Consider the following 22,890-nt stretch of genomic DNA (forward strand, 5'->3'; position numbering starts at 1 on the left):
CCACATAGTCTAGATTTTGTGCAGTTAGCTACAGCTCATGAAAGCAGCTCTCCTGGCACATCTTTAGCTGTTAACGGTCTCTACCCTCTCTTCTCTTATGCGTCTGGAATCTTGAAGTGAGTGAATAGTGTTCCAGTCACTCACCTTCAACACTTGGACTGGTTATGAGTCTGCATCAATCCAGGTCCGCTGGAAACAAGGCTGAGCACTCTCCTTGCTTTTTGCATGTGACAGAAGCTCTTTAGGACCTTTTGTCTGACCCTGTCATGTCCTTATGGATCAGAGCTCCCACCTTTTTTTTCTTCTTCAAGCACCTAGAGTTGATAGTTTGGTGGGTGTGTGTCCGTCCTGCTGTATCACTCTGGAGACTTTAGTCTCCCTCAATGAATCTGGAGCTAGGCTGTCAGCAGAAAGCTGCAGCTGTCCTCCGGCTCTGACCCCTACAGTGCTGACATGAGAGACTTTGTTGGGGACTCAACCTCTGGTGCTCATGCTTAGCAAGCGCCTTCACCACTAGTCCATCCCTGCCCTGTCTATTGAGGTAGAGTTTTGCTGTGTAGCCTAGGCTGGCCTCAACTTTTTCACCCCTTGTTCTGCTTCCTGAATACAGGGGGTACTACCATTTCCAACAAGCAGCCCCCCCTTTGTTTTTGAGTCAGGGTTTCTTTGTGTGTGTAACCCTGGCTGCCCTGGAATTTGCTCTGTAGACCCAGTCTAGCCTTTATTTCACAGAACTCCTGCCTCTGTCCTCATCAAGTGCTAGGATTGTACAAGAATAGCACCCATACTTTGATGACTGTTTCTACTTGCAACATTTTTTTGGTAACTTATTAATCTTATGTTTTACTTTGTTTTTTTTTTTTTTTTCAAAAGAAAATTTTCCAAGACAGTGTTTCTTTGTGTAACAATCGTGGCTGTCCTGGAACTCACTCTGTAGATCAGGTTGACCCCAAACTTGCAGAGATCCACCTGCTTTTGCCTCCTGTGTGCTGGGATTAAAGGTGTACGCTACCATTACCTGGCTGATTTTTAAAAAATAATTTTTCTTAGATTGCTTTATTTTGTATAGTGTTCTGCTTGCATGTACGTCTGCAGGCCAGAAGAGGGCACCAGATCTCACTATACGCAGTTGTGAGCCACCATGTGGTTGCTGGGAATAGAACTCAGGACCTTTGGAAAAACAGGCAGTGCTTTTAACTGATGAGCCATCTCTCCAGACCTCAAAAATTTTTATCAAGTTTACTTGCACAGGGGAGGAATGTGCTATGCACACATGTGGTCAGGGGACAACTTGGGGATCTGTCCTTCCATTGTGTGGGACCTAGGATTTAAACTCAGGTCCTCAGGCTTGGTGGCCATCTTGCCAGCCCTCCTTCTTTGTTTTTTTTTGTTTTTGTTTTTGTTTTTTTTTTTTGCCAGAATGTTGTCATGTAGCTCATTCTGGCCTTGAACTCCAGACACCATGCCTGGATCACTTTATGTGTGCCACCATGCTCAATTTATATGTTTTGATGTTTCATTTTTAGCGCTGGGGATAGCACCCAGTGCCTGCAGTGTGTAAAGCATGAGCCCAGCTGCTGAGCAAACTCTCTTTATAAAGCCCAGCATGCTTTGGTGTTGGAATACAGCTAGTGAAATGAGCATTTGCTTAGCTCATATGGGTCTCTGTGGTTGAATCCAGAACTATAGACTAAGTAAAATCTTAATTTCTGTGACAGATGCCTGTAATCTAGCACTTGGAAGGTAGGGCTAGTGGAGAATCAGGAATTGAAGGTCATCTTCTCCTGTATAGCAAAATTTGAGGCCAGCCTGAGCTGCAGGAAATCTTAACCTTGAAAAACCAACCATGGGATTGGGGAGGTGACCTAATGGGTAGGAAAGCATGAAGATCTGAGTTAGACTTCCAGTGTCCTTACAAAGAGCTGGATATAGCCTTAGGAAAACTGTAACCCTAGTGCTGTGGGTGGGGCAGAGAGAGGAGGATACCAAGGGCTTTCTGGTTGCCAACATAGCTCTAGGTTTGATGAGAGGCTCTATTACAAGGGGATAAAGTGGGGAATAATAATAGAGCAGGGCACTTAAAACCTTTTGTCCTTCGTGTGTGCCTATAAAGACTTGTGTGCATGTACCACAACTTGCTTAGGACTGAGGGCTCTAGTCAGTAGTGGCTCATATGCCCATGAGTCCCTTTCTAGAATTGCAAAAGAAGTCAAGCTAGGCTTGATGGTGCACACCTGTAGTCTTAGCGCTTGGAGATGAAGCAGAAGGATTTGCACTTTGGGACCAGTCTGGGTTGCATAAAACCCTGACACCTCCCTCTGCTGTACCCTCCCCCCACGTGCATGCTATATAGGATGAAATGAAACAGAAAGCTCTTCAGTGTGTGGCTGCATTCAGATAGGTCTTCTGGAAGCCTGCTGTTTGTATATGAAGGGAAATTGGAGTGAGTTGTTTGGTGCCTTGGCTTGGCTGCCTGGGAAGACAGATTTGTCCTGCTGTGAGCAGGCTCCTTGTGAGCTACCACCTTCACCCTTGCTACCTAGTATATGGCTGCTGAGATCATCTGTCTCTGGGATATTTAAAACTAAAAAGGTTTTCTGATCTTATAGATAGTTGAAGTATTGGTAACTCCAAGGAAAGCTGTCACAATTTGAAAAGATAAGCCAAGACTGATTTCCAGAAACTACAAGAAAAAAAGAAAGGAAAAATGGTAAGACAGTTTTTTCTTTGCTTATAGACTCTATTTCTCCACTTATATACAAAGATGTCCATAGCATGTCCCCAAAACATTTGATGCTGTTAGCATTTTGTCTTAGTCATTTTGAATTCTCTAAGTAATTACGTGTCACGATGTGAATACAGTAGTCTCCCCTTAGCCGTGGTCTTGCTTCCCGCGGATTCAGTTACCTGCGGTCCACCGCGGTCTGAAAATATTAAGTGGAAATTTCCAGAAAGAAAAAATTGCTAAGTTTTAAATTGTGCGCCGTCCTGATGCCTGCGTCATTCACCTCACTTCATCTCATCACGTAGGCATTGTATCATCATCACTTCATCACAAGAAGAAGAAGGGTGAGTAGGATGATCAGCTACTTGGAGAGAGACCATATTCACATTCCGTCCTGTCTAAGCCCTTCCTGTGCCTGACTGACCAATTAAACTACCATACCTATGTGCGTAGAGGTTAAACCCAGACCGTATTTCGATTTTGGTGCTATCCGCGGCTTAAGGCATCCACTGGGGTCTTGGAATGTGTACCCCGCGGATAAGGGGGGACTACTGTAGTATAGTGAGCGATACGTAAGGTGCCCCATTTCTGCTGCTTGTGGAGAGTCTCCCCTAAGGCCCTGGGCCACATTCCCCTAGTCTATCTTCTGTGAAGGATGGAATGGTACTAAGTGGTGAGGGGTGGGCTGCTGGCTGTACTTGCATCATTTTTAGCGTAGTTTTCACATTTCCAGCGTCCCATGAGAATTTTTGTGAATGATGATCGCCATGTGATGGCAAAGCATTCTTCAGTGTACCCAACGCAAGAGGAGCTGGAGGCCGTGCAGAATATGGTATCTCACACTGAGCGGGCCCTCAAGGCTGTCTCTGACTGGATTGATGAGCAGGAGAAGGGCAGCAGCGAGCTCACAGAGGCAGAAAATATGGACACGCCCCCAGATGATGAGAGCAAAGAAGGGGCTGGGTGAGTCTCAGGTCCTCCCTCCCCCAGTGTGTTTGTGCGTGCCTGTGTGGGTGTGTGTGGGAAGGCTCAGGCCTTTTCAGGCAGCTTATGTAGCACAGACTTGCTACCTCACTGTGTATCAAAGCCTGCCCTTGAATTCTTGATGCCTCCTGCCTCTCCCTTGCCTAGTTCTTTTAGTGTTTTTTTGTGACAGGATCTCACGGGATAGCCCATGCTGACCTTCAACCTATTTTGTAGCCCAAGATAGCATCAGAATCACAGAAGTCCTTCTGCCTCAGCCTCCTGAGTGCTGGGATTACAGGCCTGTGTCACTGTGTGGCACATCTAAGTTAGAATCTCTTCTAAGAAGTGCCAGTCTCTCTGGTTTCTGGCTAGGCTGGCTTCCCATTGAGCCTGGCTTTTGTCTGTCTCTCAGGGAACAGAAGGCGGAACACATGACTAGGACCCTGAGGGGCGTGATGCGGGTCGGCCTGGTAGCCAAGGGTCTTCTGCTCAAGGGGGACTTGGATCTGGAGCTGGTTCTGCTCTGTAAGGAGAAGCCCACAACCACCCTTCTGGACAAAGTGGCTGACAACCTGGCCATTCAGCTCACTGTGAGTCACCACCACCACCACCACCATGCCAGAGGGGATCCTAGTGCTTGTGGAGAATATGGTCAGAGGAAGGGAAGGCCTATCTGTGCAATGTGCCAGTGAGCACCTCTTGTACCTGTCCTGTGTTCACCTTGAGAACAAGCAGGTCACCACAGAGCCATTGTGTGTCCATGGGAAATAATCCGCTGTTTATAGTTGGTCCCCAGTCTGCTAGTTAGCAAAACCTGTGCCCTCATGTGTGAAGCCTGGACCATTGGGCTAGAATATCATGTGTAGGCTGTATGGAAGGAAGGAAAGGTATTAACTCTTCATGGGTCAGACCTGGATATACTTAAAAGTCCACTCATCTGGCTGCAGCTGGAGCTCAGTGGTAGAGTTCAAGGAAAGAAAGAGAAAAACAATGTGCTCTTGGTGGCTTATACCTGTAATCCCAGCATTTAGGAGGCCGAGTCAGGAAGATTATGCTATTATAGTCTGTAGCCAGCCTGGACTACAGAGTAAGACCCTGACTCAAAAAAACAAACTAAAATAATACCTCAGTCTTTTCTTTTAATAAAATAGTGCATACGTAGTGATCTTTGATACTTATTGAACATTTACTGAGCCAGACCCCAGGTCATTCATATATGCGTATCTCCTCCACTTTCTTTGAGAGGCTGTCCACTTTGACCCACCCTCCCTTCCCTGACTTTTGAGAAAGAGTCTCTTATAGCCCAGGCTGATCTTGATGTCTTTGTCTTCCTGCCTCTAGAATGCTAGGCTTATAAGGAGTGGGCCTCCTTGGCCAGTTGTGGCTAATCTCATGCTTCTGAGTAATAGGGGTGAAAGGTGATCCCAGCATCCTCAGAGGGGGCAACCAGAGACAGCAAAGCTTCTTTACTTTCCAGAAAAGCTCTCCTAGATTTAACTTAAAAGCTAAGCATACTGAAATTCAAAGTTGGTTTACAAGGAGCAATACCTTAGTATGTCTCTAAACATTCCATAGTATAAGGCTTTTGGGTACATGCGCAGGAGAGTGATGTGAATGGAGATCTGGGAGATCAAGTACAGAGTGTTAGAAACTTGAGATGACTGTGATTGATTTCATAATTATTATTATCCCCTTTTATGTGGAAGAAAGAGCTTTGTGTTCTCTAAGGGTAGTAATGGACATGGTGGCTGCCTCACAACCTGTGTATACAGCTGTGTTTAGTGAATCTTCCCAAGTCCATCCCTAGTGTGTATACAAGGCATGCTCATTATGTCCATGGTTCTTGCTTGATAGCTGACATTTACCTTCCCTGGGAACTTGTGGCCATCTGGAGATAGGGAGAAGTGAGTAGTTGCCAGGGATGCTTTGAACAGGCTGTATGACACAGGATGGCCACCTCTCAGCAAGAATTAGTGTGGTCAAGAAATCTGCATGTCAATTTCCAGGGCACATACATGTCCTCCCTACAACATACACACTTTCCTTTTTTTGTTTTTTAAAGTAGATTCAACGATCTACCCTTTTTTTTTTTTTTAAGATTTATTTATTTATTACATATACAGTGTTCTGCCTACATACCAGAAGAGGGCACCAGATTGAATTGTAAATGGTTGTGAGCCACCATGTGGTTGCTGGGAATTGAACTCAGGACCTCTGGAAGAGCAGCCAGTGCTATTAACCTCTGAGCCCATCTCTCCAGCCCCCACACTTTCCTTTTTTGAGACAGCGTTTTTCTGCATAGCCCTGGCTGCTCTGGAAAGCTCTATAGACCAGGCTGGCTTGGAACTATGTTATAGAGATCCTCCTGTCCCTGCCTCCTGAGTGCTGGGGTTAAAGACCCCACTTTACTTCTTTTAACAAAAATAGTTTAAGAAGCTGGAGTTTTTTCCAGTTAAAATAAACTAGCTTATGTAGTTGAGGGTGGACTGTTGAGTATCTTGTAGACCTGCTCTGGGGGGTTGCAAGTGCTCCCGTGTCTGTCATTAGCTGTAGACTGGGCAGTGCACGTGCTTCTCTCCCATGTTGTCTGCTGATGGCTTCTCCCAGCGTGAGGACTCCCCTCTGTCATGGGCACAGGCTTCCCATACAGTGTCTCAGTGACATGGGCTTTGTTCTGCAGCCTTGAAGTATGCTCATGTTAGGTCCATGTTAGAAATTGGAAGCCTGAGACTTGAGCCAACACTGAGTCTAAGGCAGGAAAGCCCCTGGGCAAGAAGAGCCTGTCTCAAAAAATGGGAAAGAGGGGGCTGGAGAGATGGCTCAGTGGTTAAGAGTGATTATGCTCTTCCAGAGGTCCTGAGTTCAATTCCCAGCAACCACATGGTGGCTCACAACCATCTGTAATGAGATCTGGTGCCCTCTTCTGATCTGCAGGCACACATGCAGGCAGAACAGTATAAACATAATAAAAAAGTAAATACATCTTTTTTTTTTTTTTTTTTTTTTTTTTTGGTTTTTTTCGAGACGGGGGTTTCTCTGTGGCTTTGGAGGCTGTCCTGGAACTCACAGAGATCCGCCTGCCTCTGCCTCTCGAGTGCTGGGATTAAAGGCGTGCGCCACCAACGCCCGGCAAATCTTTTTTTAAAAATGAGAAAAAAGACTTTTTTTCCTCCAGATAGGCTTTCCCTTGTATCTCAGACTGGCCTTGAGTTTAGCATCCTGAGTGCTAGGGTTATAGTCATTACCTCCCTGGTTGGCTAGCTTTTGCATTTATTTATTTTTTACACTAGATTTCACTGTGTATTTGTGGCTTGCCTTGAGCTTGCTTTGTAGATCAGGTTGACCTCAAACAGCAGTGTCTTCTTGCTTTTGTCTTCAGGGTGCTGGGATTTCATGCTTGAATTGCATTTGGGGTTCTTTGGTTTTTTTCCTTCCTTTTCTTTCTAAATTGGCATTGTTGGTAGTGTCTTTATACTGCTCAGGCTTGCTGTAAACTCCTGGGCTGAAGTGATACTCTGTCTTCAGTTCTCCCAAGTCACTGGAATGGCTGCTTTTGTACTCACTAGCTCCTTTCACCCCTGCCGTTGAGATAGTCTTGTTCTGTGGCTGATGTCAGCTTTGAACTCATTATCCTGGCTTAGTCTCTTTAACTGCTGGGATTGTAGGTATGAGCCACCACAGCTGACTCTTCCCTTTAGATTTTAACATTCCTGGTGGAAACAGCTTCTCTGGTTATAGGGTTTGAGGCTCTACTAGTATTCATAGCCTAAGATCCAATGGAGTTTGTCGGAATTGTTGATTGCCTTACAGAGAAAATGTTTTGAAAGCTGCCTTCTTTTCCTCCTTCAGACTGTAACAGAAGACAAGTACGAAATACTCCAGTCTGTGGATGATGCTGCGATTGTGATAAAAAACACAAAAGAGCCCCCCTTGTCCTTGACCATCCACCTGACCTCCCCTGTTGTCCGAGAAGAAATGGAGAAAGTGTTAGCCGGAGGTAGGGAGGCCGAGAGAGGCCAGCAGAACATTGCAGACTTGGTGTTCCCTCTTGCTCAAATGTGCTATTCAGTTTTAGAATGCTTTGATTAGAGAGTGTCAGTGTACTCTGACTGCCTTTACTCTGAATTCATGTCTTCCAATGCCGTGTGTTCTTGGGAGTTTGACCCAACAGTGGCACTAAAAGTGAGTAGCACTGCATAGGGAGTGTACCATTTTGTTTCTCATACTCCTCGAATGGTCTTGAACCTCCTTGTTAAACTTGTTTCCCTCTTTGAAAAAAAGTGTGTCCCCAGGAATCTTCCAGTGGTTAGCAGCAACCAGATGGCTTCTATATGAACGGCACGTAGGAGTAGTGATCGACTGGTCCTGCGGCACAGCCTGGTGTTTTCATTTGGCCTCTGCCTATGGCACTCTTGGAGCTTTAGAGAGGCCAGGAGCTGCAGCAGAGTTTTGGATAAGGTTTTAAACCATTGTGCTGTCTTCCAGCCTCGTCTTGGCACTTCAGATGCTAAGCTAATACTTGATTGCACAATTCATGGTCTCCCTGCAGCCCTCCTGGGCCTACTGTCGGGCCTTATCCAAAGCCCTGATAGCTGGCAGAGTCAAACGATAGCCTAGCTGTACCGAGGTGCAGGCCGACTTGCTGACTTCTCTTTGGCACATGTATCTGATGCCAATGACCAAAGCCCTCTTAGCTTATCCACTCAGGGACGCTGGACCTTTGACCAACAGGACTCTCTCTGTCAAGGCCTGGGGCTAGGGCAGAACCACCTGGTGGGCGGAGGTGGTCCCCTGTGCTACAGGTGGATGCCTGTTTGTGAGAAGCAGTGAAGGGAGTTCATTTCCACTCCCCCCACCTTTTTTTTTTTTTTTTTTTTTTTTGGTCTGTTTTGTTTTTTGTTTTTCCTATTGTAAATTCTAGCCTAGCTAACTTATGGGGGAGAAGCAAGGGAAGGGGCTATTAGAAGATGGGATCAGCCTATCTTTTCCCTTCCCCACTGACTGTGCCTTTTAGAGTAACTTTTCTTTTTTTGATTTTGGTTTTTGTTTCTGTGGTTTAAAATTTTGGAGAGGGCCTCCCAGTTTTTTTTTTTTTTTTTTTTTGACTTCCTCTCAGAGCAGAGCTGGTGGCACTTTAGCCTCTCCCTTCCCCGTCCAGGGTGGACACAAATTGAGATTGTGGGAGACCCAGCTGCCCTTTAGGAAGCTGCCACATCCCCTTTGCACCTGACAGAACCCCTTGGTCAAACTGTGCCTTGTCTTCTTATTCCATCCATAAATAGAAACGCTATCAGTCAACGACCCCCCGGACGTTCTGGACAGGCAGAAATGCCTTGCTGCCTTGGCGTCCCTCCGACACGCCAAGTGGTTCCAGGTTTGCATTTTGTTCTTCTCTTTGTCTTTTGGTAGAGAATGCCTAAGTTTTACAACATGGCTAACTTTGACCATAAAGTGTCCATAACATTGACTGTAGCTGTGCTGATCTCATTAGCACCTGCGGCGTGCGGTTGCTAAAGGAGGCGCCTAAATCAATTTGACTTGACAACCCTGAGGAGGCTGGTGCTGAGCAGTGGGCTGCTTTGCAGTAAGAGTAACAAACAGGCTTCCACGCAGGTGGGGAGCTCAGTGCTGGCCACACACACTTGGTGGCTGTGCACCCCTGCAACCATTTACCCTTGGCAAAGCAGCACCATGAAACTCATTGTTCATGTTTGCCTGCCGTCTTGTGTGATGCCCTGAGTATGAAGTGCCTACATGCTTTCTTCCTCTAGGCCAGAGCCAATGGGCTGAAGTCTTGTGTCATTGTCATTCGTGTCCTAAGGGACTTGTGTACCCGAGTGCCCTCCTGGGGTCCCCTCAGAGGATGGGTAAGACACCTTGGGGGTAGTGTTTGTCCAGGCAGGCTCTTTCAGAACATGGCTTTCATATAGATAGCTTCGAGGTTGTTGACTTGGGGTGGCTATTGTGATCCATCAGACCCTGGGTTGGGGTGGAAGCAAGACTAAGCCTTCTTTGTGTATGTGGGGGTGGGGGCAGTAGTTCAGAAAGGATAGGTGTACCGGTGATCTTGAACAGCTTGCTATCAAAGGGCCTTAGGCCTGTTCTGCCTATATTCTTCTTTTGGTATTTTTTAAAAATTTATTTTATTTTTTAAACTGCCTTTTTTTAACAGCCCATTATTAAGAACATCCTTTTGAGTGGTTACAGTTTAAGCCTAATTACCCACTTATGTCTTCAGTGTTGTCCCTAGGCCCATCCTGCCTTTATGAAAATCTGCTAACCCCTTGCCTAGATGTCTGATGTTGGACTTTGGCCTCACTGGCTGACTTGAGTCTCAGGACCCCTAACCCCTCTAACTCAGTGATAGGGCTTCCTGGGGTGTCTCCTTCTGCAGCTGAAAGCTCATTGTTCCTCTTACCTTTTAGCCTCTGGAGCTGCTATGTGAGAAGTCCATCGGCACTGCCAATAGGCCGATGGGTGCTGGCGAAGCCCTTCGAAGAGTGCTCGAGTGCCTGGCATCCGGCATCGTAATGCCAGGTTGGGGCCTTGTGATTTTTTCAAGGGACAGGGAAAGGACAGGGATGAAGTCCTAACAGCCACTGCCTCACTGGTCCACTGCCTGGGTTAGGGATACAGCAGCTCCATGTTCCCCCCGGCTAGGGCCAAAGCACGTGACTACCCTCTTGCACCATCATATCCAGCCCTGTGCTGGGTCCGAAGCCATGAATCAGGGCGGACCCGTAAGCCAGTGGTGACCCACTCCACATGACTTTTCTTGCTCTGAGACACATGATTTATTTCTGTCAAGGTCTGGATGCTGAGTGGGTCACCAAGCTCGGTGTGTTTTCCAGAGCTGGGTGTGGATGGGGTGCGGGGGGGTAATACACCTGGTTCCCTCAGCCAACAACTCTTATGAGACGACAAGGGATAATCCTCTGCATATCTTCCTTGTTTCCTGCCTTCAGATGGTTCTGGCATTTATGACCCTTGTGAAAAAGAAGCCACTGATGCTATTGGGCATCTAGACAGACAGCAACGGGAAGATATCACACAGAGTGCGCAGGTATAGTCGTCGCCATTGCCAACATGAGCCCTTACCCAGTCTGCACTCACTGGCTCCCAGTTCCATTACTGGGCATTTGAAGGGCAGCCCCTGGATCATAGGCTCAGGTTGGGGACCAAGGCAAAGGCATCATGTCTGATACAGGGAGCCCCAATCTGGGCTTGTTTGTTCTGGGACCACATGTGATTGTTTGTCTGCCTGTCACCCTGCTCAGACTGCCATGTTGGCACAGCAAGGGCCGTGGGCCACAGCTTTGCTGTGAGAGCTGTTCTGGGGTTCTCCCCTGCAGGTCTACCACCTGGCTCCATGTGGGAACCAGCCCCCAGGTTGGGGTCTCCTGTACACATCTTGAGGGGGGTGGTCACAGGCTGGCACTCCCCCACAGCAAGGCTGGACCAGAGCTGTCAGGCCCTGCCCTGGCTGTCAGGGGACCCCTTGCTGACCTAGGGGAGACTATTAGCAGCACCCCTAGCTCCCGAATTGCAGAAGGAATTAGAGAGCACACATGTGGACGGTCAGGTGGCAGGAGGCAGCCACGTCAGACTCCTCTTCCCCTTCTCTAGCATGCTCTGCGGCTCGCTGCGTTCGGCCAACTCCATAAAGTCCTAGGAATGGACCCCCTGCCTTCCAAAATGCCCAAGAAACCAAAGAGCGAGAACCCAGTGGACTACACTGGTAAGGACACGTGGGCAGAGGGCAGGACTCTCTCGAGCACTGCTTGCATGTCTCAGCTGCTCCTACTCCTTTCAGTTCAAATCCCCCCCAGCACCACGTACGCCATCACACCCATGAAACGCCCCATGGAAGAGGATGGGGAGGAGAAGTCTCCCAGCAAAAAGAAAAAAAAGATCCAAAAGAAAGGTAGGAATGTGCCCTGGCTGGTACCCCCTTTCCTCTGGCCTGGTTACTGTGTATCTGGAAGTGATGAGTGTACTGTTTTGTTTTTCTTGGGCCATATTTTAGCCTTAATTTTTAAATCTGTAAATTTTTTTTTTTTTGGTCCGGGCGGGCCAGCCACCCGCGGCGGGGCAGAGCAAGGGGCCGAGCCCACGCCCATCCCCCCGGCCCCGCGCCCGTTTCCCTCGGCTGAGTCCCTCAGCCAGCGGCCTGGGGCTCTCCGGTCCCGCCACCCCCGCTGGGACATTCTTGCTCCCCTCGACCGCTCCCGGGTCCCCGAATCCCAGGGGCGATCTGGGAGGAGGTGGGGGAGGTAGACGCTGTTATTTAGGTTACTGGAGGATGTTTGAGGGAAGAGCGACCACATCCTGCCCTCCCCGTCCCCCGGAGCAGATGCTGGACCTGCTGGGTTCTTGCTGACTGCTCGTGCCCTGTCCGCGCGCCCCTCCGGGGACCCGCAGCTTTGATAAGTCGGCGGTGAGATCGAGAGCCAGTGGGTGATTGCTCCTGAGTGTCTGGTTTCTGCCGTGTAAATCTGTAAATGTTTAAGAAGAATTTGTGTGGGTGTGCATGTGCCGTGGTGTTTCCACATGGGTGCTAAAACGGCACCTTGGAGCCTGGCAGTGGTGGCGCACGCCTTTAATCCCAGCACTTGAGACAGAGGCAGGAGGATCTCTGTGAGTTGGAGGCCAGCTGGCCTACAGAGCGGGCTCCAGGACAGCCTCCAAAACAATACAGAGAAACCCTGTCTCAAAAAAGCAAAAAAAAAAAAAAACAAAAAAAAAAAAAAACTCCTTGGGTCTGTCCTTGCCTTCCCCCTTGTTTTATGCAAGATCTACAGTAGTCTCTTTATATAGGTTCTTGGGTCTGAACTATCACGCGCACGTGTTCACAGTAGGCCCCTTAGCCATCTTCCCTGCCCTTGATTTATTTTCTATTTTTTATTTTTTGAGACATTTTCTGTTATTGCTGTGTATCTCTAGTTGTCCTTGAACTGGCTATGTAGACTAGACTGCCCTTGATATTCAACCACTGTAAGAGCCTGATGTCTGCATCTGGTGGCTCACATCTGTAATCCCAGAATCCACAAGGCTGCGGTGAGAGAATTGCTTCCAAATATAGACTGAGGTACAGGGTAAGAGAGAGCCTTCTCATCACCTCACTTCCCCGAAAAGTAGTAACTGGCACAGGAACAGTGTGCAGGTTCCATGGTAAGTTGTGCCTCCATGGGCTGTAGGAGAGGCCCAGGCCAGGTTACGTGCCACAGAGTCATGTAATGGTTGTCTCCGGGCTTTGGCTTTTCTGGTCTCTAGAAGTTTCATCCTATTTTGCCTTGTTGTCTTCTTAGAGGAGAAAGCAGAGCCTCCCCAAGCTATGAATGCCCTGATGAGGCTAAACCAGCTGAAGCCAGGGCTGCAGTACAAGCTGATCTCCCAGACAGGTCCTGTTCATGCCCCCATCTTCACCATGGCTGTGGAGGTAGATGGCAGTACCTTCGAGGCCTCAGGGCCATCTAAAAAGACCGCCAAACTACATGTGGCTGTAAAGGTAAGTGCAGGTAGATATTCTTTCCAAAAGAGAAAATGCACTTACCATGTTGGCCTAAGCTTGCAGGCTTACAGTGTGCATCTCAGAAGTGGTTAGAATTTTTTTTATATCCTTTGACAAGTCACATGTCACACCTTCAGGGGCAACCTGCAAAACTGAAAGGGGCCAAAAACCTTTGCAGGTAGCTAAGATTGTGCTGAAAGTTATCATTAGGAAGCTCTGTAGAGTGTGTAAAGTATCTTTGTAAGTGGTTCCTTGAAAGCCTTATGTCACCTGATCCCTGGGTCTGTCTGCTCTACAGGTGTTACAGGACATGGGCTTGCCAACAGGTGCAGAAGGCCGTGACTCCAGCAAGGGGGAGGACTCAGCTGAAGAGTCAGACGGGAAGCCAGCAGTAGTGGCCCCACCCCCTGTGGTAGAAGCTGTCTCCAACCCTAGTTCTGTCTTCCCTTCAGATGCCACTACTGAGGTGAGCCTGTGGTGGGTGCTGGGAATGGCACTCCATTCATGTTGGGTGATATTGCCGGGGCAGAGCAGGTAGTCACTAGTCTTTACATGCAGAGCAGAGCCGGGCATGCCTAACTTGCGGCCCACCATGAAATCCTGAAATCACTTTAGACATTCAGAGATTGCTTAGCAGGTTTTGTTTGTTTGTTTGTTTGTTTGTTTTTTTAATAACTGGGATACATGGTTCTGAAGCTTGACATTGTCCCCCCTCATTTTATCTCTTATGTATGTGTATCTTTTCTCTGCAACACGTGTATGCAGTGCCCTCAATCCCTTGGAGTGAGTTAAAAAAGGTTGTAAGGCCAGGTGATTGATGGTGGTGCAAGCTTTAATCCCAGCACACTCAGGAGGTAGAGGCAAATGGATCTCTGTGAGTTCAAGGTCAGCCTAGTCTACAGAGCAAGTCCCAGGACAACCAAAGTTGTTACACAGAGAAACTCTGTCTACAAAGAAACAAACAAAAAACCCTACAAAAAAACCAAAAGGTTGTGAGCCACCGTGTGGATGCTGGGAGCTGAATCCATGTCTTGAGAGAGCCGCCATTGCTTTTAACCACTGAGCCATTTATTTGTTTATTTGGTTTTTTGAGATGGGGTTTTTCTGTATAGCTTTGGAGTCTGCCTTGGAACTCACTCTGTAGACCAGGCTGGTCTCGAACTCACAGAGATCCGCCTGCCTCTGCCTCCTGAGTGCTGGGATTAAAGGCATGCACCACCAATGCCTGGCCTAATTGAATTTTATTATTACTATTATTTAATTTTATTACATTCATTATTGTGTTCTGTACACACTTGAGGGCATAAGCATCCACAGCACATACTTAGTGGTCACAGTATGACTTCTAGAAGTCTATTTTTACTGTATGAATTCTAGAGACTGAATTGGGACCATTAGGCTTAGTGGCAAGTGTCTTTACCCATTGAGCCATCTTGCCGGTCCCTGTATGAGCTTGGTATATAGTAATGCTTTGCATTGTCAAAAGGTTGGATGCATCTGCCAGATCTTATAGCTAGTCACCTGCAAAGGGAGCTGTAGGAGTTGTAGAGCCCAGAACCTGTACCCAGGGAGTCAGAAGCGTGTGGTAGAGTTGATTGTATCACTGAGACATGTCAGCTGGTATACACATAGGCTGGTCCAGATCCAGTTAGGGGCTCAGGTGAGAGGGCTTGGCTCAGTGGCTGTTTGGCTTCTGGGTGGTGGGGTGCCCAAGTCTAATTTAGTGGGTTTTCTTTGTGCTTTCCCTGAGGACGTCAAGCAGCAGGGGCCGATATTGACTAAGCACGGCAAGAACCCAGTTATGGAGCTTAATGAGAAGAGGCGTGGCCTCAAATATGAGCTCATTTCTGAGACTGGAGGCAGCCACGACAAACGATTTGTTATGGAGGTGAGTAGTGAGTATTCAGGCAGCTAGAGGTAACCCTGAGCTTCCTGGGAAGGAAGGGTCTGAGAGAGCCTGGGCCTCTGCAGGAAGGCTTTTTTTTTTTTTTTTTTTTTTTTTGTCTTCGAGACAGGGTTTCTCTGTAGCTTTGGAGGCTGTCCTGGAACTCGCTCTGTAGACCAGGCTGGCCTCAAACTCACAGAGATCCACCTGCCTCAACCTCCCAAGTGCTGGGATTAAAGGCGTGTCCAATAACGCCCGGCTGCAGGAAGGCTTTTAGCTAGGCTGTCCTCACACTAGAGGAAATGCTGGGTTAGCTCAGTCCCCACACAGTGTGTTTCCCACAGGTTGAAGTGGATGGACAGAAGTTTCAAGGTGCTGGTTCCAACAAAAAGGTGGCAAAGGCTTATGCTGCTCTTGCTGCATTAGAAAAGCTTTTTCCTGATGCCCCCCTTGCCCTTGACGCCAACAAAAAGAAAAGAGCCCCTGTGCCTGTCCGAGGTGGACCCAAATTTGCTGCCAAGGTGAGGTTTCAACTGACCCCTGGCCTTGGGTAGGAATTTTAGTTGATGTGAGGGTGAAATGAAACCCACTCCTGTGTACTCTCTTTCAGCCACACAATCCTGGCTTTGGCATGGGAGGCCCCATGCATAATGAGGTGCCCCCACCTCCCAACCTTCGAGGCCGGGGTCGAGGAGGGAACATGCGTGGGCGAGGACGAGGGCGAGGATTTGGTGGCGCCAACCATGGAGGAGGCTACATGAATGCTGGTGAGGGTCTCCTCCTTCTTGTCACCAGTGACGTACTCCAGGGATGACCGTACCTTTCTTTGGAAGGAAGGTGCAGGATGGGTGCATACCTACCCTGGAACCTGTCTGCTCTCTTGTAGGCGCTGGATATGGAAGCTATGGGTACGGCAGCAACTCGGCCACAGCAGGCTACAGTAAGTGTGTGTTCTCTCTGTCTGCACTTGGGAAGCTGCAGCAGCATAGTCTGGGTCTGAGTCAGGGTAGGGTGCTGGCCTCAGCATCTCTGAGGCTCAGGGCCACCAGCCGTACCTTTTTGCGGTGATTAGGTTAGATGGTCCTCAAGTCCCTGTCCCCAAAGTGTGTCCTTGACTATTTTAATGCTAACACACCCTTGTGTACTACCTAAGTTCCTTTGAAGTCGGCTTTTTAAATTTCTCTGCTTTAAGCACTGGTCTTTGAGAATGCGCCTTCCTGCCCGTGCACCGCTCTTTGTCTTGAGAAGGAGCCTTCATTGGGGGGTCACACGAGCAGAGAAATCTAAAACCTGAATTTCAAATGTGGCGCTCTGTGCCCTTTTTCAAAAGAATTCTAATTTCTTCTCTCTGCTCTGTCTCCCCCTTTTGTAGGTGACTTTTTCACAGACTGCTACGGCTATCATGATTTTGGGGCTTCCTAGAGCGTCTAAAAGTATTGACACAAAATCAACTTTTTACTCCAATTTCCTCCAACTCCAAAACCCAAAGTGTCCGTGCTGTGTCCCTGTGCTTCACTGGGGTTCTCAACCGTGGCTTTCCACCGCAGCTTGTCTGAAACTGTTAGCCTGCAGACTTAAGACAATGGCAGTTTCTATCATGAATTTGCCTTTGAACTTGGTCATTTCAAAGTTCACACTAAGTGGAAAAACCTATTTCTCAGATTTTCCTTTCTTTCTATTCCTTTTTCTTTCTCTCTTTTCTTTCTTTCTTCCTTTCCTTTTTTTTCTTTTTTCTTTTTTCTTTCTTTTTTTTGTGCAGCCTCGCACAGAACTCTAGAGCCAGCGTTGTTCAGCATCAAGGCAAAAGTCCATCATTAATTTTTATGGAAAGCACTACTTTATTTAAAAAGACAGATAATGGCACGTTTTAATCTACCTTTGTCTTAATTTACAGCAGGTTTTGTATGCATTTTTAACCTTTTCACAAATTTTCACATCTGGTTGATGCCTTTGGCAGTGATGAAAACTGTTTTAGCACATCTGAATCCAGAACAGCTGACTTTTCTTGCCTTCTTAAGGCACATGTAAATTCTGGGATGGCCAGGACTTGTACACTGCATAGAGCAGGGCCTCCCACCTTTTGTAAGGCTCTGGTGGGCCCTTGGGTTGAGGGGCTTCTGTGACTGCTTTAGTTAAGAGAGTGAACTTGCAAAGGCATCAAAACTGCGCTTCCGTTACCTGTGTGAGAAATGAGACAGGCTTGAAAGGAGAGAATAACGTGAAATTTTGCAAGTCCTGATCACAGCTATCGATGCATGGACTCCGGGATTGGGTTTGGGTTTTTCTATTTCACTATGGGCCTTCATAAAACTGAGATAGAAGAGGTCCACACATCCCCGGATTTTTTTTTTCCTAACAAAGAGCTGGCTTTGGCCCCACCATGGACTACACTGCCAGGAACATAGAAATGTCTTCCTGTGTGTGTGAAGTTCAAGGCCTCTTCTTTCTGGGGGGGGATCCTTGTGATACTGTGATAGGCTTCTGCTCAGTAATCTTTGATGCAGAGCTGCCCCCACTTTGACTTGCAAGATTTGACGTTATTCAGGTAAAATGTGGCCAAAATGGTTACCACGTGATTTGTTCCCCAAGGTTTGAAAAGTCAGTGAAACCTTCTAAGACTTTGCATGATGTATTTTATTTTTATTTTATTTTTTAGAAAGTTATTGTTTGCGAATAATGTCTTTTTATACCAGGAAATAGTTCTGAATGACGTTGAAAACCTGCCCTTCCTTATTACTATTATTATTTTTTAAATGAATACACGTTTAAGTCATGAGCCCTCCGTACTGGCGTCTTCATTCATGCCCGGCTTCAGGCAGGCAGCTCAGTCGCTCAGCATAGGACCCTGGGGAAGCCAAGGCAGGGGCCTGGAGGAGGTGCTGGGGTTGGGGGTGGGTCTGGAACCCTGGGCCTCCCAGTATCCTCACTGAGCCTCCATGTGTTTGCTTTCTTGCGTTGTGGGACACTTCCTCCTCCGCAGGGTTGTGGCTTTGTGGGGGGCGGTGGGATAGATCTGTTGGAGTAAAGAAAGGCTTGCACAGGGATATTGCCTCTCCCCATGCTTGTGCCAGTAGCTGGGGGAGCGAGCATTAGCATGGGGTGGGGTGTATATTCACCAGTGGGTATAAGGAAGGAAGGACAGGCATTGTGGGAGTGTCCCTTCTCCATACTGCCTGTCTGGGACCTGATGGGGTTCACTGGACTAAAGGTCTGCATGCTGAGGCCACTTACTCTGGGAATCCAGGCTTTTGGGAGCTTCAAGGCCCCTGTTGAGCACTGAGAAATGTTCTGGCTTCCCCCAAGCCTGGAGGTGGGAACTCCCTTCTGCAGTGCGGCTGAAGTAATTAATGCCTTGGCCTGGCCGAGCCCTGCCTTGCCCTGTCATTCAACCCAAGTCTCCAGTAGGGAGCTTGTTAATAAAGCCAGTGACCAGATGTGGGGCCTGGAGACTATAGCAGCACAGTGCTAGCTCATCAGTCCTGCTGCTGAGGCACCATTCAGATATTTAACCTCAGCCTCAGCTTGTGTTGCCTTCTCAGGAGGCTAGGGATTCACTCTATGCCCTCAGTTGTGTTTCACACTGAGGAAGTGTCTTGAGTCTCTAGTCACTATCTTAAGAGCACTTGGTCTTTGAAGAACCATGTTGGTTTTAGGGACCTCATGGCAAGGCATCTCCTGGGGTCCACAAGGCTTTCGCCTGTTGAGCTCATTTCCTGCACGGAGGGAAAAGGGGGTGGCTCACTGCTTCTGGGTGCTTTGCTTTTCCTGTCACCGTTGGGGACATCTGGGTAGCCGTCAGCTAGTCCTGAATGTCATCCACGCTCGGAGCCCATCTCATTGTAATGTTGACATCTGCAAAGCTGCTGTCGTGCTGCTGCTTGGCAAAGACCCCTTGTCATCAGCTGAGGGTGAGTGGAGCTGAAGGCTGGGCTGGCTTAAGCCAGGCTGCCTCGACCAGCAGAGCCTTGTGCTCCAATCTGTTCCTCGCTGCTCTGAGCAGTAAGCTATGGGCCAGCCTTCAGAGCCCATGACTGTTGCTTCTCCCCTTCCAACCCTCACCCCGGGACCCTCCACCTGATGTGCTGCTTCCCTGTTTAGGTCAGTTCTACAGCAATGGAGGGCATTCTGGGAATGCCGGTGGTGGAGGCAGCGGGGGCGGTGGTGGCTCGTCCAGCTACAGCTCCTACTACCAAGGAGACAGCTACAACTCACCAGTGCCCCCGAAACATGCTGGGAAGAAGCCGCTGCATGGGGGCCAGCAGAAATCCTCCTACAGCTCGGGCTACCAGTCCCACCAGGGCCAGCAGCAACCCTACAACCAGAGCCAGTACAGCAGCTACGGCACGCCGCAGGGCAAGCAGAAAGGCTACGGCCATGGGCAGGGCAGCTACTCCTACTCTAACTCCTACAACTCCCCTGGTGGTGGTGGGGGCTCCGACTACAGCTACGACAGCAAATTCAGTGAGTTGGCTTCCAGTGTCCTCTTCCTGGTTGGGGATGGCCAAAAGCCCAGCTCTAGCCAGGAACTGTGAGGTATTCTGGGACAGTGAGTCTAGGGCGAAACCTGGAAGCATCACTGGGCCATAGGTACCTGCCCTGCCTCCATTTGTGGTATAGATGAGGCCTCTGCCTCCACGCTAGGTGCCAGAGTGGAAGTTGCAAGGCTGCCTTCTGGGATTTCTCAAGGCTGTGTTGCATCTAGCTCCTCGGTGAGCAAGCCTTATGCGCTGGCCCCGGACCTCGTGTGCACTGCTGCTGCCCAGCGCTGTGAGTAGGTGTGAGTTTGTCCTCATGACAGAGCAGCAGCCATCAGAAGGATTGGGGATTAAGCAAGCTTTGGGGGTGGGGAGCAGATAAAAAGCATTGTGTTCTAGGGGAGAAGAGGCAGTGGAAAGGCGAGACAGATGGACTTGAGAGTGGGTGACAGGCATGAGCCAGGGCAGGGTGACTGTGACAGGGCTTGCCACCAAGGCTCCTCACCTATCTGAGCCATCCTTGGCCCCAGGCCCTAATCACATTGATTTTCTTTCCCTCAGACTACAGTGGTAGTGGAGGCCGCAGTGGCGGGAACAGCTATGGCTCCAGTGGGTCATCCTACAACACAGGCTCACATGGGGGTTACGGCGGAGGTTCTGGGGGCAGCTCTTCATACCAAGGCAAACAAGGTGGGCCCGGACAGCAAGTGGCCCGATGGGGGCGGAATGGGGCTTTAGAGGTACAGGACTTGACAGGAGCAGGGCACTTATGAGCCGGGCTATATGGCAACTGCTGCTGGTTTCCCTTGGGGGCTGGGCTTGGGCTCTGGCCCCCACCTACTGCTCAGTCTTTTCAGGACCCAGAGACCTCAAGTTGCACAACTCTTAAATGTTGCATCTATACTGAGGAGCCGCTTGTGTCAGGGCACTGAACTGAGCTGTGGGGCTCCTTTCTCGGGTCAGTCAGTCAGCACTTGGCATCAGCCCCTTGAGGCAAAGGTGTTCCACCTCTTGGGGTAGCAGTGACTGATAGGCCTATATGACAAAGCAGGAGCCCACTGGACTGCCACCCTGGGGTACAGTAGTGTGTAACTGTTACCCGGACCTTTGTCCTCTAAGCTACCTCCATCTTGCAGGAGGCTACTCATCACAGTCGAACTACAGCTCCCCTGGGTCCAGCCAGAACTACAGCGGCCCTTCCAGCTCCTACCAGTCCTCACAAGGTGGCTACAGTCGGAACACAGAGCACAGCATGAACTACCAGTACAGATAAAGGCCCAGGCTGTCCCTCTCACCTTCTGCACCTCTGCCTCCAACTCGTCTCGGGAGATTGAGTCTGCACATCACCAGTTGCCATGTCCACTGGCGCAGTGCCCACCCGTCCATGTTGCCGACGTTGCCACGCTGTGAGGTGTGGTCCCTGGGACCCGTGCCGTGATCCCTATTTAGCTGTGTTTGGGACTCCGTGTCTTCAGTGGTTTGTTAGTTCCATTACACCTTGTCTGAGTAGTGTTCGAGTTCTTGCCGTGTAGTATCCCTCTGTCTGTTTATGCCCGGTGTGCATTCCATCGGGGGTCCTTAAATAGTTGCAGAAGGGATACGTCATCTGTTAATGCTTTTTGTGAAGTGAGTTAAATGAGCTTTCTTTATTTTAATGCTTTAGTGTTTCAGTTTTATAAGTGAAAATTTTATTTTAAAAACCAGTGGGAAAGAGTGTTTTGTTTTGTTTTATTTGTTTTTTTTTTTTTTTTTTTTTGTATGTCTGGATCATTCAGGCAGTACATTTGAATTCCGCTGAATGTAGACAAATAAAGAAAAACAAAACTGTGCTTGTCTTGGGCCTGGGCGTCTCTAAGTATAGGAGGAGGGGTGGCAGATCATGGAAAACCCTGAGTACTAGATCCAGCTGCAGGCCTTGTGATGTCTTCTCTGATTGGACTGTGTTTCTGCTCCAGTCATCATTCACCCTATGTTACCCTGCTTACTTCAGACTTGCAGTACCCCTGCCTTAGCCTCCCTAGTTCTGGGGTGACAGGTGTGAGCCACCACACCCAGCTTCTGAGGAGGTTCTAAGTGTGATCTCACATCATGGCAGAGCAGAATGTCCCTGTTGGGCTGGGAAAGAACAAGGGAGGGCTGGGTAAGGTCCCCAACTGCAGTCCTTCGTGGAGGTGCTGTGGAAATGGGAGAGCTGGGACTGAGACTTGGTGGATTCCCAAGGGTAGTGGTTGTCACTGTCAGAGGTCTTTGTCCCCTGGTGCAGTTCTGCACTGTGTGTGGGTGGGTGGGGGGTGCTTTCCCGAAACCCCTTTAGCATGGAGAGTACCTTGGGGAATTCTGTGTGCGCCTCTACCAGGGAAGGCCTTCTCACTTGTGACTGTGCCCGCAGAGGGTCTAGAGGGCATCCAGACCTGTTGGGAAAAGCCTAGGCACCCTCAACAGGCCCTCCTCACCTGTCAGCACCTCTCTTCCAAGCCCCTATACTACAGCCATCCTGAGTATGTCAGATCTGTGTGCTACTCCAAGCTCCTGCCTCAGTGCAGGAAGTCAGTGAGGGAGATGAATCTTTCTGGTGCAAGGGACACATGGGTGCCTTAGTTAGGTGAGACAATAGGCTGAGGAGGGGTCCTGAAGCTCACTACTCCAAAGGACTCACCTGACTGACTCCCCTCGTGTGGCTCTGGGTGATAGCTCCTTCCATCCACACTGAAGTTTCTCAGTGGACTCAGCAACAAGGGATTCCACACACTCAGCCCTGGTGCATCCAAGCTCATCGGTGTAGGAAGTTGGCTTCAGGAAAGTGTATCTAGCCACCTGAACATAGAGGTGACCTACTGATATCCCTTCATTTATGCATAGCTGGGAGACCTTGCTGGCAGTTGCTCTCCAGCCCTAGGAAGCCTTTTCCCTTTCCCCACCTAGTAGTAAGTAGACAGGAGCTGGTTTATGAAAGACACCCCTTGGGAGCTATTCTCTAGGTGGCTTTGGATGGTGTCTGGTCATCTGTTATCCGAGGTCACAAGAAATCTCAGCAGGAAGGTGCAGGGGTCATTCATGATTTTCCTCTGATGTCAAGGTACTTGGTATGTAAGCATAGGAGTTGGGGCCTGGGCTCCAGGGGTGAACTGCTCCAGGGTGTTAACACTTGTCAGAGGAGCGGCCTACCTTTGGATTCTTAACAGGGATGCAGACTCAGGGAGGGCTTCCACCTACTTGAGTGGCAGCCTGGACCTGGCATGTCTCCCTGGACTGTGACAGTCTCGTTTGCCAGTTTGCTGTCCACTTGATGGCTTCTGTCCCAGAGGTAAATGAGTGCTTCTGGCTTCTG

General features: G+C 48.9%; 1 protein-coding gene across 12 annotated transcripts in view; it reads left to right on the forward strand.

Annotated features, from left to right (window-relative positions):
* Ilf3 (interleukin enhancer binding factor 3) overlaps positions 1–21,389 on the forward strand; it is a 38,923-nt gene extending 17,534 nt beyond the window's left edge. Inside the window, exons 2-21 of one of the 12 annotated variants that reach the window (XM_040729794.1) lie at positions 2,610–2,710; positions 3,031–3,069; positions 3,444–3,688; positions 4,104–4,281; positions 7,541–7,688; positions 8,974–9,065; positions 9,463–9,558; positions 10,117–10,228; positions 10,657–10,754; positions 11,318–11,429; positions 11,505–11,615; positions 13,000–13,199; positions 13,501–13,668; positions 14,953–15,090; positions 15,432–15,608; positions 15,698–15,854; positions 15,974–16,027; positions 19,186–19,548; positions 20,124–20,252; positions 20,699–21,389. In XM_040729794.1, the coding sequence (XP_040585728.1) occupies positions 2,708–2,710; positions 3,031–3,069; positions 3,444–3,688; positions 4,104–4,281; positions 7,541–7,688; positions 8,974–9,065; positions 9,463–9,558; positions 10,117–10,228; positions 10,657–10,754; positions 11,318–11,429; positions 11,505–11,615; positions 13,000–13,199; positions 13,501–13,668; positions 14,953–15,090; positions 15,432–15,608; positions 15,698–15,854; positions 15,974–16,027; positions 19,186–19,548; positions 20,124–20,252; positions 20,699–20,835 (2,757 nt within the window). In that variant the 5' untranslated portion in view covers positions 2,610–2,707 and the 3' untranslated portion in view covers positions 20,836–21,389. Of the gene's footprint in view, positions 1–2,609; positions 2,711–3,030; positions 3,070–3,443; positions 3,689–4,103; positions 4,282–7,540; positions 7,689–8,973; positions 9,066–9,462; positions 9,559–10,116; positions 10,229–10,656; positions 10,755–11,317; positions 11,430–11,504; positions 11,616–12,999; positions 13,200–13,500; positions 13,669–14,952; positions 15,091–15,431; positions 15,609–15,697; positions 15,855–15,973; positions 16,028–16,459; positions 17,864–19,185; positions 19,549–20,123; positions 20,253–20,698 lie in introns of those variants that run through there. The other 11 variants (XM_013119418.3, XM_005078545.4, XM_013119419.3 and 8 more) reach the window with 11 other exon arrangements.
* Positions 21,390–22,890: the final 1,501 nt, after the last annotated feature.

Source organism: Mesocricetus auratus, unplaced genomic scaffold, assembly GCF_017639785.1.
Source record: "Mesocricetus auratus isolate SY011 unplaced genomic scaffold, BCM_Maur_2.0 Super-Scaffold_100022, whole genome shotgun sequence".
NCBI lineage: Eukaryota > Metazoa > Chordata > Mammalia > Rodentia > Cricetidae > Mesocricetus > Mesocricetus auratus.